The sequence below is a fragment of the Pseudopipra pipra genome, chromosome 8, assembly GCF_036250125.1.
Source record: "Pseudopipra pipra isolate bDixPip1 chromosome 8, bDixPip1.hap1, whole genome shotgun sequence".
NCBI lineage: Eukaryota > Metazoa > Chordata > Aves > Passeriformes > Pipridae > Pseudopipra > Pseudopipra pipra.
The window spans coordinates 33,084,545-33,097,136 of record NC_087556.1 but is presented as its reverse complement, the minus strand read 5'-3'; the positions used below and the strand labels follow the sequence as shown (position 1 = coordinate 33,097,136).

General features: G+C 42.8%; 1 protein-coding gene across 2 annotated transcripts in view; it reads right to left on the bottom strand.

The window, feature by feature from the left end:
- The window catches only part of C8H10orf90 (chromosome 8 C10orf90 homolog), a 66,503-nt gene extending 61,076 nt beyond the window's left edge, over window positions 1-5,427 (bottom strand). Inside the window, exon 1 of one of the 2 annotated variants that reach the window (XM_064663546.1) lies at window positions 5,168-5,427. In XM_064663546.1, the coding sequence (XP_064519616.1) occupies window positions 5,168-5,333 (166 nt within the window). In that variant the 5' untranslated portion in view covers window positions 5,334-5,427. The remainder of the gene's footprint in view (window positions 1-5,167) is intronic. The other variant, XM_064663545.1, reaches the window with a different exon arrangement.
- Between the last annotated feature and the right edge of the window lie 7,165 nt (window positions 5,428-12,592).

Genomic DNA, 12,592 nt, shown 5'->3' with positions numbered 1-12,592 from the left:
AATGTCATGTCAGTGATGACAGAAAACACCTCTTTCATATGCAGTTTGAATGCACCATAAAAAACAACCCAGGCTGCTCCACATGGCTGCACACGTGATTTTTGATACCAAATGAGCTGAACCCTTCTAGAGCACATTTTGGCCAAGTTTTAAGGACTTTTCAATAAATTTGCATGAAGATACTGTGCAGCCAGTGTTACCGTCTGCTCTGTCTTCTGCTGCTAAAAACACTTCTCTTTTTCCATATGTTTATCCTGTGCTATACTACAGACACAAGGGAAATTGTACCCACATTCTCTTGACTCAACTCTTCATCTTCCAAAAGATGGCAAAAGTAAATGGCAATAATTTCATCCCTGTTTATTGTGTTTGTTCTGCACCATTATGTGCTCTGTCCCTTACAAATCCTGCCCTGATGGTCTTGAATCATCAGGAGAGGTTTGTATAAAGGCAGCAGAGGCATATCTTCAGTTGTTTGTGATACATCCCTATGCAGGAACCTAATTATTAATGGTAACATACCATCAACAAGACACAACACTCAAAGAGAGCTGCTTATACTTTGCACAGAGGGGAGGAAAGTTAATCCATGTTCAAAATAGTGGTCATTGCATATTCCTGACAGTAGTTTCCCAAAATTTTCCCAGCTGCTCCCAGTGGAGTGTCAGGTGTGTGACTGACGTGTTACACCATCACAGGACTGTGATTAATGAGTGTTGCACGTCACTGATGGAAATCTGAGGCATGTTTGAGCCTGGAACCACACACAGAGAGAGGTTTGAGTGTGACTGTCCTCTGCTCACCTCTCCCTCTCTGCAGAGATACAGAGGCAGAACTGTCTCAAGAAACAAGAGCAATGTTTCAACACCCTTGAAACCTGCCCTGGGGGGACACTGGTGTGGGTAAGGACTGCTACTAACTCTGCTCCTCCAGGCCTGGCTGCTCTCAGACTGGGATTTACAGCAAAGGAACACATGGAGAACCAGTAAAAACCTTTATTTTAAGAATGTGCATTGCAGTTTCACCTGTGCTGTTGCCATACGTTAAAGTGCAACATGTACAGTCACACCAGCACAGCTTTTCCGCTTCGAATCACAGAATCCTTGAGGTTGGAAAAGACCCCCAAGATCATCGAGTCCAACCTGTGCCTGATGCCCACCTTGTCACCCAGCCCAGAGCACTCAGTGCCATGTCCAGTCATTCCCTGGACAGCTCCAGGGATGGGGATTCCACCACCTCCCTGGGCATTCCTCCTGGCTTCTGCCACTAGGAAGCTGCTGATAAGCCTGTAATTAAGGTAATTATGTTGGTTTAATCTTTTGTTAAGGTTAAAGACCAGAGTGAGTCATCCACAACATCTTGTGGTTCCCTTCTGCTGTGACTGTTCCCCGGTCACACACACATGGCACTGCTGTCCCCAAGGTCCTACACACAGCAAACATGGCAATTCCCATCCCAAGGACAGGCTGGACCACGGGACACATCTTCCTCTCCACAGCCAGTGTCCACACCATGCTGTGTTAGATGAAGTTTGCCACGTGGCTGTGACCTGGGGGACCAATCAAGTCATTGGCTGATATTCCCAGGGCCACACTCAGAGACCTTGCTCAATCCAGACCCTGTGCAGGCTGCACCCTGGCTTTTCCAGTCCTCCTGCTTTCTCTGCCGCAGTTTCTCAGCTGCAAAACAACAGCCAGAATATTTCCTCTACCTGGGCTTTAAAACTTGCCTTTTATTTTGTGTAGTATTTGGATTTAGAACTGAATGTTGGTATTGTTTCAAATATCATCTAACTACTATTTATGCAACCTTTTCAGTGGGAAATCTGAACACGTGTTTATGTTGATGCAGCAAAGACCATCCACCACAGCAACACCCATTGCCAGGCAAAACAGCCACGATGCACTGCTGGTGTGTCACCAACCCCAAAGAGCAGCAAAATACATCAACATTCCTTTGGGAATGCTGTCAAACCGTGCAAAACCTGTTCTTACCATCCCTTCCAACATGCACACCCAGAAATTTGCTCTCACAGAGATTCTAACCTGTGGAAATAGCTGAGACTACACATCTCCCCACCTTGTGTGGGAAGCAGGGAGACATGAACATCCTTTAATCCTGGAATCAGTCAGGTTGGAAAAGACCTTCAAGATCATCCAGTCCAACCTTCAACCAAATACCACCAACCCTAACCCTAATGGAGAGAGACATGAGAATGTCATGTCAGTAATCACAGAAAACACCTCTTACACACATACACACACAAAAAAATCCAACTCAGGCTGCTCTACATCACTGCCCACACGATTTTTGACACCAAATGAGCACATTTTGGCCAAGTTTTAAAGACTTCTTGATAAATTTGCATGAAGAACCACCTCTAAAATTCATAAAAGGTAGAAAAATTTAAAATAGGCACTTGACCTCTGCCCGTTGCCAGAGGGAGATCTTTAAACAAAAATAGCTGCCTGTGAGTTTTTTTATAAAATTCAATAAAGGAGAATGGATGGATAAAAAAGTACCCTCCAAACTGTGGTTATAAAATACAAGTTGATGTGCTACCAATGCTTGTGGGATTCTCCAAGGATTAGGAATTGACCACAGGGGCAGGGTTCAGGGGACAGAAGGGGACTCGCCTGGAGAGACTTAATGCTCCTGCTGGGATTCTGTATGGAGTAAGAGAAAGGAAATGCTGCTGCCAAGGACCAGTCCAGTCTCTCCCTGGCAGCAGATGCCAGTCTGGCCTTCCAGCTTCTTGGTACTGGGGACATTTTACTGCCTCCAGCACCCTCATGTCCATGAGAGCCATGTAGTCTCAGCACTAAACTGTTCCTGCATCCTATCTCTGTGCAAATAGACACTGAGAATCCACTATACCTCATTTCCAAATATAAATGACCAAAATCTTCGCCATGTCTTTGCCAAAATCTTACAGCTGATGAAAGAAAATCAGCTCATTTTTGACATCCCACTGCAGCCAACAAAAAGCCAAAAGAGTACTTAATACCAACTTCACTTAAGTTTTTTATACCATCTGGGACCGTTGCATTTTTACTTCACTTCTATTTTGGCCCCTTCAGGGTGCACACAAGAGAATATTCCACCCCAGGAAGCATCTTAACAGAGCAGGGACTGCAAAGGGTGACACCCATACCCACACCAGCACTGCTGGCAGCAGCACAGACACAGCTCCACGGCTTGCAGGGCACCACGAGCAGTTCATGACTATTTATACTTCTCAACCCCATTGTGCTGAAAGCTTTTAAGTAATTAGTTTCCCTCATTAACAGATGCACTGCCTGGGGAAGGGCACACAGGTGCTCCCAAGCCCCATCCTGGATTACAGGGCAGCAGGACACGGGCTGGAAGGGGAGAGCTCAGAAATGCTGAGCTGGGCTGATAAAAATGGGCAACACAACCCCCACATCTAAATAAAAACGGGTTATTTGCACAGCAGAACTGCAGGTGTTATTTTGGCAAGACCACAAACCATAACAGCAGCAAAAATATTCACAGGACATTACCACAAACCCCATGTATTTAAATAAGATAGACAGTATTTATCAACATCACCTTTAAGAGATACTTAAGAGATATCAGGTGTCACAGTAGTTTTTTTGCTCAAGTTGCAAAAAAAAAAAAACCCTAAAAAACCCACGAAGTTTATATATCTCATGGACCAAAAAGTGATTTGCAAATGTGGTCAACAGGGTGAGCAGTGCTATTCCACAACTCTAATAAAACTCGTGGGGTTTGTACCTTCTCCCTGACACATCTAATCCATTATTCCATTTTTCTCTTTCATACTTTCAGAGGGAAAACCGGACATTTGGTAAAGTCTAATTTAATATTATTATCACTAATGCATTCAAACACATCACTAAAACCCGTGTTGCTAAAATTGCTCTGCAGACAAAACCAGGTAAAACACTGTTATCTCCCTGGAAAAGCTGGGCCTTGTGCTACAGCACCTACTGATGGGAGGCTATTCAAAGCAACAGGATTACTTTTCTGAATAAGGATTACTCCCATGATTAAGGAGTGCAGGATTACATCCATTGTTTGCATATCTCCTGTTGTTTACACATCCCTATTTTCACCTCTTGGATTGTTTTTTTTCCCCTTAAAACACAGGGCTTTTAATTACTGTCAGCACTAGATATCATTATGCTATACTTTTATCCCTTCAAAATTTTGACTGGTTTTTGGATGCAAAATAAAATGCCTTTGTGATCAAAACAAAGAAAATAAAGCAGAAGCAGCAGAATCTGGACTCTGCAATTAAAAACAAATAAAAAAGAGAGAGAGCCTTGTTATCCACAATCGACTCATTCATGATTCATTTCACGTTCATGCTCCTACCCGTGGCCTCTGCTCTGGGGAGCTGATTGTTTTTATATCAGTTTTTTAATTGTGCCAAATACTGAGTTACCTGAGAGCTCTCAGGCTCTGCTGACAATATCACCCCTGGAAAATAACAGAACTCAGACAGCTGAAACAAACAATACAGGTAGGTTTGCTGATAATGATTAATAAAGCAAAAGACTTTGAAGTTTTTCACTTTATAAAGAAGTGGTGAAACTTCCTTTAGTTCATCGCTGCCATACCCTTTACATACAAAATATATCTCCTTCCTCTCCTTAGGAAAACCACATTACCAAAGTTTTTCCACTATTTTATGACACAACAGAATATTTAATGCATGGTAAGGATTTAATGCAGGTCTCAGTTCCTGTTCCCAACCCAGTCAGGAATGTATTTAACTGAATAAAGAGCAACAACACAAGTTACACTTCCAACAGGGAACTAACTTTTTTTTATGGAAAATAAAACTCCTTCCAGATTCTTGCATGTGACACTGAATTACGTTAGTCTCAGTTTGGAAAAATCAGGCTTGGAACATAAATATACCTTGTTTTGGTAGCATGCTACAGGGATTTGAAAATTTAATTAGTACAAGATAATTTAGGAAGGCTTGATCATAACTTTTGTGTCTGCTCTGTAGGTACTGCTTACATACTTTCTGGAGTTAAAAATAAAGGTATTTCCTGCCTTTTTAGGCTTCCTTTAAAATCAGAAAGAACGCAGAGTGTATTTAGAAAGACGTGTGAAAAGAGAAAAGAGTTTACAGCAGGCTCAGAAAACATCAGAAGCTGCACCAACTCACCGAAACAAGCAGTTTTCTCCCAAGAAGCAAAGTTTATGGTCAGGTACATCTGAGTTACAAAGGACTGTGCTCCCCGAGTCGCTTTTGCACAGGGCTTAACCTGGAAATCCAGCCGGGCGTGTCGGGCACAGCGGGGTTGCGGAGCTGCTCCCTCTCCCGAAGGCATCCCGGGCTCTCCAGGGCCATGGGATGGGGAACAGCCGCCACTTGTTGCGGCGGTGACAGGGAAAGCCAGGACGTGCCAGCTCGGGCTGCGAGGGCATGAATAATTCCCCCTCCCACCTCCCGCATCAACGCGCTGCTCTGGCAGCTCCGGTGGAGCAATTCATTCCAGCCTTTGTCTCCGGGAAAAAAAAAAAAAAAAACCACACCAAAACAACTCGTTGGTTTAACAAGGGTTATCTGCGATGATAAAGCCTGGGCCTGCTGATTTATTTAGTCTGATTGGGGAGAATTTGTATCCCTAAATGCACGGAATACAAATTCAGCTGTGCCTCCTCAACCTGTTTGGCTGCAGCAACAATATCTGCCTAAGGCACATGAATGTTTCATTTTCTTCACTTAAGTATTGAACTGGGCTCCCTGTTTCCAAGTGCTTCCAGAGGAAATCTCCAAGTGCACACATATTTCTGGAATGACCTCTTGGACTTTTAAATAGCTAACACCTGGCTTCCAAAATATTCCTGTTTCGAGTACAAGATACGGGGAAAAAAAAAACCACTACAATGAAAGCCAGCAAATTCATAATTCACTTTAAAAAAATAGCCATACATTGGAGAGTTATTTTTAAAATGTTTTGAAGGTGATATTTTAATTTTTATTGCAAGTATTTTAAATAATCAGCAGTAGAACTATTATTTTCCTCAGCATTTGTCTGCAAATCTACAATAACTGAAAATAATAACAAACAATCACAAAACTAAGAATTGGACCCAATGAAGGATTTTTAATCCTATTTAGTTAAATAATGCATTATAAACAAAGATTTATATAATTTTATCTGATACTGCTAACAGCAGCACTGGAATATTGTATTTTGACCTTCCTATTCTAAACAGAATTGTAGGAAAGTTATTCGAACTTAAAAAAGAAAAAAAGTCTTAAAAATATGTGATTCAAGCTGTTTTGCTGTCAAAAAAGATATTGAGAGTTAACTTGATTACAGTGCACCAAGGGCTTTACAAGGAGAAAATACCTCAGACAGAAGTACTTTTGAGGTACATAGTTTTTTGGAGACACTGATTACCTACTTCAAAAATGTCCTGAGTACACCAGTGACCTCTGCATTTCTGAGATACCTTTCTAGAAAATATGCCTTTGCCAAACAAACAGCAAAAAAATGACTGGACTCAGAACTTAAAATGCAGAGAACATAAGGACAAATTCCTTTAAATCCTTTCAGCATTGTGTTGTGCTCATGTGGTTCATTGAAGTTTCCAGCATGTACCTTCCTATCAAGCTGCATGGAGTGATTTTAGTAATCTCTAAATCAAAAAAATTTGCCATGATTTCAAGATTTCACCCAGAGAACCATTACATTGTAATGCAAATGAGGCTGATGAATGTTTCATGGCAGACTTCAAAATGTTTGCTGCTGAGCCTTTCTGGAACAACCCAGGTAGATGCACTTTTCCTCCCACCTTTTTCTCATTATTCCAGTTAAGACAAGAAAGAAAAACAACTTGGGGCACAAGGACACGAAATAATTTGATGTTGCCTGAGAACTTAGAAGTAAAACTTATTTCTGCCTCTGATATTCTGACTCTAGTCTGGTTTAGACTGAGAAAAACACAAGTTTAATTGGTGTTTGATGTAGATGGGACTGAGTGACTTTTAAGACTTTGATCACCGGCTTAAAACTGCAGCAGGGACAGAAGGGTTTGTGATTATGTGCTAGATTTTGGCACAAACCAGGATCTGCTGTTTCCTCCAGATTGCAGGTGCAGTAGGGTTTCGAGGTGGTGATTACAGAGATCACTGCTGAGGTCACCCCCCCCTACGGTGGGCTTGCAACAACAGCCAACAAATATGTTTTCACCTGCACTAAATGTTGGAAATGTCCTTTAGGATATGTGCAGCTTTGAAGGAAAGGTTATGCTGAAAGAGAGGAGATATCCAGGCAGATATTGGCCAACTCAGCCCTTGGAAACGTTTCCCGTCAGAGATGGAATTTGCTGCTCGCTCTGTCCATATAATGATATCTCTGGCTGCAGCTGGGAAGGGGATTATACAGGTCAATATGAGCAGAACAGCTTCAGCAGGGAAGCTGGCACGTCCTGCAGCTCCTCCAGAGGTCTCCAGGTGGATGGTGAACAGGAGTGAGTGCAGGAGGTAGAGAGAAGGACAGGGAATAGCTCTCTAGTGATGCTACGGGAGTTTTGCCTGCAAAAAAAAGTGATTGACACAGTTGTAGCTCAGACTCCCTATTCAGACAATGTCACATATGCAAGTCAGTGACAAATTATGCTTGACTGTGCTTGAAAGCTACAGAAATGTTGAGTAGGACGAGCAGGAAGATGGGGCTCCTATCCATTGCCATCAAAATATCATCTTTTAGTGCTGTTGACAGTTTAATAGCTACTTCTGTATGTTGGAGAGCATTGTGAAGTACTGCCACTATATTATTAACCTAGGCTGGAGCTTTCCTGCAAATGCAAAGCAAAAAACCACACAAATGGAGCTTCTGAAATAGTTTAAGATTAAAGGTATGCTGTTCACAACATGAATAGGATCTCTCTAATTGCATTTCAGGAGGACTCAACAACACCTTAACCCCTGATTACGTTATCGTATATTTTCTGAGATCATAAATTCATTAAGGTTGCAAAAGACATCTAAAACCATTGAGTCCAACCATTAACCCAGCACTGCCAGTCTCTCCACTAAACCGTGTCCTCTAAGCACCACATCTACACATTTTTTGAACCTTCCAGGGACAAATTGATTCTGTTCCATTTAAAACATCCAGATGATGAAATTCCACTCAAATCAAGCATTTTTAATTCATCTTTTTTTTCCTCTAGGCAGCTGAGATGGGATTTGAATACAGGGCAGCTAAGCAGCCTCCTGCTGATCTGTACTGCTCCAGTGGTGACTCTCAGAGCTCCATCCTTTAGTAAATCTCCACTGCTCATAAAAAAAAATGCCTTTGTACAAAGTTGCATCCATGTATGTAATTGCTTGAAATCATTCCTGGGATATCCTAAGCTGCACCATACCTTGGAAATGGTTTGCACAGCCTCAATCTGTCATGGTTCAAAGCAGATGTGTGTGATATCACAGAGCTTCATCATGCTGTGGAGCTGGGGAGGGACAGGGGGACTGTGTGACTATGGAAAAGATTTGGGAATCAAGAGATTGGAGTGTGACTGTCTATTGATACCTTTAAATTAGCTATCACTGTAGTATCTGGTTTCTGTCAGGGTACTGCAGAAAATCAGTGAGATGCATCTCAGAGGTTGGTGAATCGATTCCCTGCTCTGCCCAGGGGCTGACCCTTCCCTCTTGGCTGTCTCTCAGCTTGTCACCTCAGTTATTTGGCTTTTCTTTCTTCTTGTTCCTTGGCACCATTGGCAGGCCATGTGTTCCCTGTTGAGAGACCTATCTACAGCTGCCACCTCCCCGAGGTGGCTGAGCTGGCTTTGGGACTAGATGTTCATCATTTGCCCTCTGTACTCAGCACTGGTGCTGCTGCACCTTCAATCCTGTCTCCAGATTTGGGCTCCTCACGACAAAAAAAGACATTGAGGGGTTGAAGCATGTCCAGAGAAGGGAATGGAGCTGGGGAAGGGTCTGGAGTACCAGGAGCAGCTGAGGGAGCTGGGGGGGCTCAGCCTGGAGAAAAGGAGGCTCAGGGGGGACCTTCTGGCTCTGCAACTACCTGAGAGGAGGAGTGAGCCGGGGGGGGGTGTGTCAGAATCTGCTCCCAGGGAACAAAGGACAGGAGGAGAGGAAATGGCCTCAAGCTGCACTAGAGAATGTTCAGGTTGGATGTCAAGAAGAATTTCTTCTTGGAAAGGGTGTTCAGGCATTGGAAGGGGCTGCCCAGGGAGGTGATGGGGTCCCCATCCCTAGAGGTGTCCAAGGAACAACTGGACGTGGCACTCGGTGCTCTGGGCTGGTGACATGGTGGGGATCAGACACAGGTTGGATTTGATGTTCTTGGAGGTCTTTTCCAATCTTAATAATCCTGTAATTCTGAGACACCAAATTGTGGGTTTTCTGGCACATGGCACCAGGAGGGGCAATGCTTCAGGAGGACCCAGGACAACACCTTTAACCAGCTCTGAGAGCTGTGGCAGTGGGGTGGCAGGCTTGCCAAAGTCAGGGTTACACATTCTGCTGTCTCATTATTCCCCATCTGCAGCTTTTTGAGGTACCAGAAAAACAAAGCATTACAAAAACATCAAGCTGTGAAAAGAGAAGTCAAAAGCCAGGACATTCCAAGTTAATGCTGACTCCTTAACTCACAACATTAACTCAGAGCCATGCCTGAAGCCTGGGCAGCAGCCTGAGCTCAGCTCTTGCTGGTATGAGTAACCAGCTGAGGATTCACACATCTGAGGGGAACAGGGCTGAATTAAGAGACTGGACGTCACTGAAATGAGGAAAAAGAGGAGCAATCAAGAGACAGATTTCTGAGAAATTAGGCAGGGGAAGGGAGGGGAGAGAAGAGATAAGCTCATTCTGGAGAAGAAAAAGAAAAATTAAGGACACTGACAAATGAGGAATCCAAGAGTGATGACATGAGTTAAAAGGTGGGCAGGGAAAGACAGGTACCCAGACAGGGAGTGTGTGGGTACTGTGAAAAAGTAAAGACAACAGGGAATGAGAGGAGAGAGACTTGGATTGGGCTCTGGTATCGATCTGGCACAAGGATGGGGACTGCAGTGGAAATGGAAGGAGAACAATGGTCTCTCAGAGAGGAAGAAATTAGGACTGGGAGAGGCTGAAGAAGAAAAATGAAGAGGGGAAAAAAGCTCCTGTCTGGTGGCAGTGGACAGAAGAGTCAGGGCACATTAGACTTGCTCCTCTTTTGTAGGCAGAACAGGATTCCAGTCTCCATTCCTCTCCCTGCCCAAGGCACGCTGCATATTGATCGTGCTGGCTGAGTCCTGCCCTTAATTCCTGCTTATTACTTCAGAAATTAAAATTACACACAAGAAATAGAGACTAAAACAGTCACTAAAGCTGCAAATGAAATACCCCAGAGTAAGAAAATTCTAAGAAAACTGAGGGGGGACGTTTTTTGCTAACCCTGTGATATAAATATATATATTATATACATTGCTCTTCTGTTCAAGATCTTAAAGCATTTTGGCTCTTTGAAAATACACACAGCTGGATACTTACATTTAATTAAATAGTTTTTAAGATAATGACTACAGCAGCTTCAGCATAATTCACAGTTAAAAGCAATCAAACCTAAAATTCAAAACTGCTCTTACTCAAATATCTACCATCAGTAACAGCCTCTATAGTTCTCGATGAAATGGGAACCATAAAACTACATTCCAGAGTTTACAGTTGCAATAAGTGCAGATTTATGGGCAATAAGAAGTGTCTGTGTGTACCTTCTTGTGCCTCTCATTTATTAGGCCAAAGCTGAGACATCCCCAAAAATGTCTTTAATTAGTTCAAGCACTTAATTTAACAAAATAAGCAGTTTAAACAAATATAAACCACAATTCTCAGGCCACCATGTACAGAAAACAACTATTATTTTTGCAAGATTAATAAAGTCACAGGTGATTTTATAATGACCTAATTAAAGCATGATTTAAACCTAAGGGCAAGGATGGGTTTTTTGCATCAGCACTGAATCAAGGGAAAGAAAATCTTATGTTAATAAACACCACAGTACTGTTTTTGTAGAATTCCTCTATGTTTGTAATGTGTATGAAGATACTTTACTTACAAAGACATGCAGTAAAAACACTTGTGTAATTTTTCCCTTGACTAAACAAGAACATATTTTTTGTTCTGTCATGTAATCCAGGAATTAAGAACAGGGCAATGATGAGAGAAAATTGAACTTAGAAAGTTGGGAGAAAGAACTGAGAAGGGGACTGAGGGTATAGTTTGCTGGCTTGCATTTCAGATACATTACAAAAAGTGACTAAATATTTATATGGAGTGTAATTAACTTCCCCCCCATAGTAGAACATGACACTGCAAAATACTGAGCACGTCCACCAACACAGAAATCAGTGGGAAACACAGAGACTCAGAATTTTCCTCAATACAAGTCAGAGCCCTTTTGGCTGCAGCCCAGTATTGGATCTCCAAAAAGCTCTCTGTCACAGGCAGGGGTTTTCAAGAGATGAACATGGGCTCAGAATTCCCATTAGGGTCCCTAACTACGAATCCTAAATATCCACAGCCTTTTGCAGCCATAGAAGCACAGGATGGTTTGGGTTGGAAGGGACCTTAAAGCTCCTTCTGTTCCACAGCCCTGCCATGGGCAGGGACACTTCCACCAGACCAGCCTGCTGAAATTTCTTTACTTATCAGCAGACAATGCACAAACTGGATTAACTGTAAAAGAAGAAGGCAGTGACACTGCAATTTTGCAAAATCACCAAGAAAACGTGGGTAGCAAATGTCTCTCTGATAAACATTCTACAGCAACAGGGAGATGAACTGTGTATTTTTTGTCCTTCACAATGTTGTAGCAATTTTTCCCACAATGGTTTCCTCTCATCACATTACTTCTTTAAACTTCTCTTAGATATCATTCTGTGAAAAATCATTATATTAAGAATATAAATAGTGATTAGTAATTTCAAATATTTTTTTGCATGGATTTTAGAATTCTAAGCATGGCTGAAGTATTTACTGCAGTTAAGGAGTTCTTTCCCAGAGGTCTGCTGCAACACAGGTGAAATCTTGGCTCCTTGAGAGGCAGTAGGAGACCTACATACACCTTTATAGGTGACCAGACAACCAGAAGCCTTATTTGCCCCCTTTTAATGCTATTCACTCATTACTCAGATATCTTTCAGACCTCCACAATGTCCATCCCTATGGGCCCTCAGTCATTGTTTAATATTTACTGAATAAATCATTTATAATAGAATCATGGAATGGTTTGGGTTGGAAGGGACCTTAAAGACCACCCAGTCCCACCCCCTGCCATGGGCAGGGACACCTTCCACTAGCCCAGGTTGCTCCAAGCCCCATCCAACCTGGCCTTGAACACTTCCAGGGATGGGGCAGCCACAGCTTCTCTGGGCAAGCACCACCTCAGCTAAAAAGACATCAAGACTGATGGTAAACAAGAGTGAGAGAAGAGCAAGAGAAGTTGCAGTTGCCTTCAGCTGCAGGAGTAGGACCTTGAGAGACACAGACCCAGCTCCTCATCTGACATCCACCACAGAGACCCAGATGGCCAAGGGAGACCCAGTGGAACTGCTGGTGTGGAAC